At 31.5% G+C, this 6,714-nt stretch overlaps 1 protein-coding gene across 1 annotated transcript; it reads left to right on the top strand.

Moving 5' to 3' along the window:
- Positions 1-325: 325 nt before the first annotated feature.
- LOC107919510 (pathogenesis-related protein PR-4A) lies at positions 326-2,031 on the top strand. Its single transcript, XM_016848958.2, has 2 exons — positions 326-822; positions 1,675-2,031. The coding sequence occupies exons 1-2, from the start codon at positions 565-567 to the stop codon at positions 1,843-1,845; spliced, it is 429 nt and encodes a 142-aa protein (XP_016704447.1). The 5' UTR covers positions 326-564; the 3' UTR covers positions 1,846-2,031.
- Positions 2,032-6,714: the final 4,683 nt, after the last annotated feature.

Below are 6,714 nucleotides of genomic sequence, written 5' to 3'. Positions count from 1 at the left end.
TATTTATTTAAAGGAGGTTAGTATATGTATTTATCTAATTTGAATATTAAAGTCTAATTGATAACTCTAGTAATGGATTTTCGTTAAATTTCTTGTTAGATATCCTTTTAGCACGTTTGAACCATGTTGCACCCATTCTTTATCTCTAATATTGTATAAGAAAACAATTGGACATTAATTTTTTAAATTAGACAAGTGGTTGGATTAAATTCACAAATTTAATAATTAAAGGACTAAATTTGAAAAGTCCAATGAGTATAGGAACCGGGGGGGAATTTAGACCTAATCCCGATACAAATACAGTATCTGCAACCTTTGAAATTTCAAGAAGACATCTAATAAAAGGGGAACAATATGAAGAATTAAGTCAAAGAAAGAAGCAAAGAAATTTTCAGTCACATCGTCATCATCTAGAATCTGTATTATCCAAACTGAAGAAGATTAAATCAATACGGCTTGGAATTTTCAAAGCTTTCGGTCATACAATAGAGGGAATAAATTTCCTATAAATTGAGGAACTCTTGAGAGGCAACGAAAACTGCAGATAAAAGAAAAAGAAAAAAAATGGAGAAAATGAGGGTATGCATAGTGGTGTTAGCATGCGTGGTGGTATCGGCGGCAGCCCAAAGTGGTACGAACGTAAGAGCTAGTTATCATGAGTATAATCCACAAAATATAAACTGGGACTTGAATGCTGCAAGTGTTTACTGCGCCACATGGGATGCCAATAGGCCTTTGGAATGGCGTCGCAGATATGGTTGGACTGCCTTTTGTGCACCAGGTGGTCCTCAAGGTCAAGCTGCTTGTGGCCGATGCTTAAGAGTAAGTCTTGCTTTACCCTATTCCCAGATTACTCCATCTCATCTTTCTCAAAAAAAAAAGCTTGGATAGGATCGAGAATTTGCTATTGGGATCGAAATAAAATTATAAAAATTTGGAGAATCAAATATCATTAAACTATGACACTTATTTTAAATTGGTCCTCAAAATTTAAAATATTCTAATTACACCTCAAACTACAAGTGTTATATCAATAAGGTTCTTTCATTACTAAAATCATTAATTTAACCGTTAAATGAGACGTTAGATCTTATATGACATAATTTTAAATGAAAATTTTAAAGAAAAATAAACATTGTAAAAACAACTGTTGTAAAAATTTTGATTTTAAGGTTTTCGAAATTTTTACAGAAACTATCTTATACTCTTTTTCGATTTTACTTTATTTTTAGTTTTTAGTTTTAAAATGTAAATTTTAAATTATGTCACATAAGATTTTACATGTCATTTAATGGTTAAAGTAAGAGTTTCAATAATGGAAGGGCTTAATTGATATAACATTGATAGTTTAGGGATGTAATTAAACATTTTGAAGTTTGAAGACCAATTTAAAATGAAGGTCATGGTTTGAGGATGTTTGATGCAATGAACTCAATTTCATTTTAAAAGGGTTTAAATTAAATAATTTTTAATTGAAAGGAACTAAAATTGTTATTATTCTATTTAATCAAGGAGGGCTAAAACATATCTACTTGCCCCCTCTAGCTATGCCACTATCCAACAGTTTAATAAAAATATGGTAAAACAATAAAATCAAATTTTGAAGACTCCATTTGGTTTAAGAAAATATTTTTAATTTCTGATATTTGTAATCTATTTAATCAATTTTTGTAGGTGACCAACACCGGCACCGGAAATCAAGCAACAGTGAGAATCGTGGATCAATGCCAAAACAATGGGCTAGATTTGGATGTTAATGTGTTTAGACAGCTTGACTCTAATGGGGTTGGCATTGCTAATGGTTACCTCACCGTCAACTATGAATTCGTCAACTGTGGTGATTAATTGAGTTCCGCCGTTAATATCCTCTTTACTAAATGCTATCACTTAATAAATTAATTAGCAGTTGCTGCTGCTTGCTACCTGTTAACTTAATTTCCTAAGCATTTCGTGCCATATTGATACCAACTTATTATAGGTTAAAAATAATCTCATGAATATGAGGTTTTGCAATACATTTAACTTTCTTGATTTCTGATTTTTAGTATTTGGTCATTTGATTAAAGGTGTTCATTATATTTTTAAGATTATGGGATTGATCCACAAGTCGTATCTATATGATAGTTTAAATGAATGCATGTGTGGATGTGTGAGTTTAAGATTTTATTATATTAAAAAAAATTATTCGTTCTTTTTTTTTAATATCTCTACGAGTAAAATAATTTGTGATAATTTTGTTACTAAGATGATCATACAATCAGTGATATACTATTGAAATTTGAGTATGGAGAAGTAATTAAATAAGCAATTTCATAATTTGAGTATTATAAAAACCTGCACCCGCAATGATTTGAGCTTAAGATAGATCTAGTCTAAAATTTGAAAAATTGGATTTATAATTCGGAAACCATAATAATTAATATGATTATATAATAATATTTACTGTAAATACTAATTCATGCAATTTATTTTTCATTTGTGGTTTTTGTCTATTCATTTAAAGTTTTTACTATGCAATATTCTGTTCATAGTTATGGTGAGTTAGCAAATGGACGATTGAATATATATAGTTAGAGCTAAAATAATTTGTAATTAATTTCGACTCTTCATCTAGTAATTACTGAAAAATAATTAGCATGCATATATGATAAATCAATTTTGCTTAACATCCGTTGTAACGATAGTTAGAATGAAAACAAGCAGGAAAAAAAAAGCAGAAAAAATTCTACACAACCGATCTTTGTTAGCGCAATTCAAATACAACAGTCATATGTCTGCGGAGCCTCGCCCAGTGAATGTCTTTATTCATCAATCGTTCGGATCACATATTGGTTTAAGCCCAAGCTACCCTTACAAAAAAAAAGTAATTGTAACCTCAAAACCAACATCAATTGTTACAAATCACTCACCCAAATACCTCACAAAATAACTAATAAACTCTCCAAAGAATACCTAAAAGAGTGTCACAATATAACTATAAAAACACAACAAAGTTGTCGACAAAGACACTCCAAAAACTACTCTCTCTCTCTCTCTCTCTCTCTCTCTCTCTCTCTCTCTCTCATGATTTACCAAAAGAGAATGAAGCCTATTTAGTCTATTATAGCAGCAAGATAAACTCCTTTAAATCAACGGATAAATCCTTGAAAGACTCTATTGAATAAATATGATATTTATTTCTAAAATGTATCTCTTTAATCATCAAGATATAATAAGATTTCCATGCTAATCAAACAACTGAAGGAAGTTGATTGGGAGACTTAGTATCCAAGTCGACCCATGTTTTTGTTTTGCCAAATATGCCACATTCAAGTGGACCGAACTCAACACAAATGAAACCTATTCAAGGCCCAATTCGATGGCCCCCAAGTAGAGAAACAATTTCGTTATAACATAACATGGAACTAGCAACAACAGCTTCCCAACAATTACAAAGTTATTTAGTCATGGAGTCAATCTACTAAAAGTATCATGATTGAACTTCCCATTATGTACCATTATGAAAGATAACTAAGTTGAGCTTTTATCCAATGACCTTGTCATATGTGTGTTACCCTTATAAGATGTTCATTATCTTTTTAGGTTAAATTCGTTCACCTAATTCAATCCATTTCTATCTCATAGTCGTTATTTTATCTTTAACGATGAAAATGATCATTACCTATACCAGTAATGATTAAATCATTTGTCTATGTTCCTTTTTCGTAATCCATACAATACTAGTGAAATGATACCCTTTACTTTTTTATCGAGCTATGATTCCATTATTATGAGTAAAACTACTATGACCATTACTAATATCAATAATGATTAAATCATTTGTCCCAGATAAATGACCCATATCCATGATCCATTTTTGTAATTCATACAATGCCAATGAGAGGATATCATTTGTTTTTTTTATTGAATTATGATTCCACTATTGTGAGCAAAGTCATGCCATGCATAAATCATGTAACCAACATACCAACTTTAGGCCCACTACCTTGAGAGTATAGGTTTTCAATATATCAAAATATAAGATTCATAAATACATGCTCATTCGCTTACTCGAGATTTAGGTAAGTCCCACCATAAATGTCACAAGTAAATAAATTCATAAACACGTTAATTTGGTCATGTCTAATGTATTGCCAACCCAAACAATCACTACGTCCCTATTTTGGGGATGTTAATCTAGTTTTGATTGTTGGATCTGGTGCCATAAGTGGTATTTTTTTCAAAGTACACTTGTAATTTTTTTAAATAGATTGGTTAATAAAATTATTCATGAATTATATTAAACCTTTGTATATTGTCTTACATGGTTTTTGCAAGTAAAGCAAACTAGAAGCAAATGTTGCTTACTAGTTGACTAATGTTTAACTAATACTAAGCGATATTACGTGGTTAGATCGTAATACAGAAAGATAGCTTATATTAGTAGATGCACCTAAACATGTCCTTTGTCTAATCGAAAATGAGCAAACCAATTGAAAGACTAATATGTCATCTATTAACTCCAATTGGGAGATGTTTTGTCTTGGGTATCGGAGCGGATGACTCTCAAAAGATAGAGACATATATGTGACTACCTGGACTAACAGTACATCAAACTAGACTTAAGGAGAATAGATCCTGAATCCGTTTATATATTTATTCACTTGTAACGTTCATAGTGTGGCATACCTAAATCCTGAGTGGATGACAGACTATGTGTGTATGACTCGTATACTTTGATGTAAGTAAAAGTTTGAGTTCAAATAGATAAGGAACTGAAAGCTAGTGCATTGGGTATACGACTTCTGCAGTATGTGGTGTGATTCACAACAGTAGAATTCATAACCTGAGACATGGATAAATGATATCCTCTCATTGGCATTACATGGTTGATGATAAACAAACGTGGTCACGGGTCGTTTGTCTTTGTGATGAATGACTTGATTACTATTTGATATTAATTGACCTTTCATAAAGGAAGATGTAATGGTTACCATGAGAAAATAGGATCATACTAGGAGAACAAATACTATCCCAAATAGATTAAGGATATCCTATGAGGGTAACACACTTATGAAAAGGTCATTAGACGAGCACTGATCGAGTTGCTTTTGTAATGGTATGTCGTTGGAGAGAGCTCAATCACGATAATATAGTGGAATAACTTCATGACTAAACGAATTTATAATTAATAAGCAAAAAGCTGAAACTTAATTATAAATCATTTGAGACTCAATTGCATATGTCCAATCGCTCATTCCACTAACTCGTTGAAACTAGAAATGAATTGCATATTAAATCAAATGAATAGAAATGGTGAAAATGAAGAAATAGAATCATTTGGAAATGAATGTAGTTTCTCCAAAATGAAAATGACCTAGAAATGAATTTATGTTTTTCAAATTCGAAAATGAAAATAAACCATTTGGTCATAGTGAACTATTGAATTTGGAAATATTAAATATATTTTTTCATGGATTCTTTTACATAAAGTCTTCATAATTTTAGCTACATTAGAATTGGGTTGAGAAGATTATTTAGTTGGAAATATATTGAGAAGTTTATTTAAGGAAATAGAAAAAAAATATTGGGTTGAATCAAATTATAAATTATTGGATTAAAAGTCTGGGAAGTACTTGTAATTTAACTCGATATGGTAGAGACCTAAAAGCCCTTTATGTTAAAAGGGGTGTGGATGAAAAATCCTAATAACATTAATTAGGATTGTCGCCACCTATACTTCTAATTAGACTAGGAGTTCATTTTTCTAGTTGAAATAAACTTCTACAATTCAACAAGGATTTTACCTTCTCTCCCTATAAATAGATGGCACAAGTAGGGATATTAACACACAACTTTCAGATACCGTTATTCTACTCGAAAATAGAGAGGCTTTTATTATCTAAGAATTAAATATATTTTCCAAAATAACGATTCTGTTGGTTTATATTTGATAAGAGATTTTCGTTTTCACATTAAAGAAAAGAAAACTATTTCTAGTTTTGTGTTTAATTTGATTCATTCGAGCCCACACTTGAAGTAGTTCATGGTACAAGAATAGTGAAGGAAGATCGTTTGGTTGAAAGCCGAGAACGACAACGATTCGTCTATCCGAAAACACATGTGCAAATTTAGTCTAGGGTTTTGTTGGGGATCAACTCGTATAAACAACGAAAAATAGTTAATAGAGAAAACAAAATTGGGCACACAAATATTTACGTGAAAAAACTCCTCCGAAGAATAGGATAAAAAACCACGTGCAATGGAAACTTCACTAATTCGGCAAACCAACAAAGAGTACAAGATAGAGAAATAAACCTAAAAGAGCAAGACGCAAAACCTAAATCCAAAGCTCTCTAAAAATATCTCCCCAAAACTCTTCATCAAATCTCACATAAGAGATATTCTATGAACCCACTAAAACAAGTTTATAAAGGCCCTTTAAATAGGCTAATATTAAAGTCCTAATATGACTAAAATATTTCAAGATTAATCAGAGTTCAACTGGAAAAGATAGCAGAGTTTAACTAGGAGAAAAGACCCAATTTATGTGGGAACATGTCGCCACGTCGTGATGTCGTCCGTTGCGTCGTCCCAACGCTCCTCGTCATGACGTCGGGCTTGTTTTGCCCTTTTTCAGTTGCTCGTCGATTGTCTTTCTAAGTGCCTGCAAAGAGTTCAATAAATGTGAGGCACGCCCCACAAGTTTATTACTATAAATATCACAAATCAGAT

The sequence above is a fragment of the Gossypium hirsutum genome, chromosome D13 (genome assembly GCF_007990345.1).
Source record: "Gossypium hirsutum isolate 1008001.06 chromosome D13, Gossypium_hirsutum_v2.1, whole genome shotgun sequence".
Classification (NCBI taxonomy): domain Eukaryota; kingdom Viridiplantae; phylum Streptophyta; class Magnoliopsida; order Malvales; family Malvaceae; genus Gossypium; species Gossypium hirsutum.
This window is presented reverse-complemented; position numbering and strand designations above follow the sequence as displayed.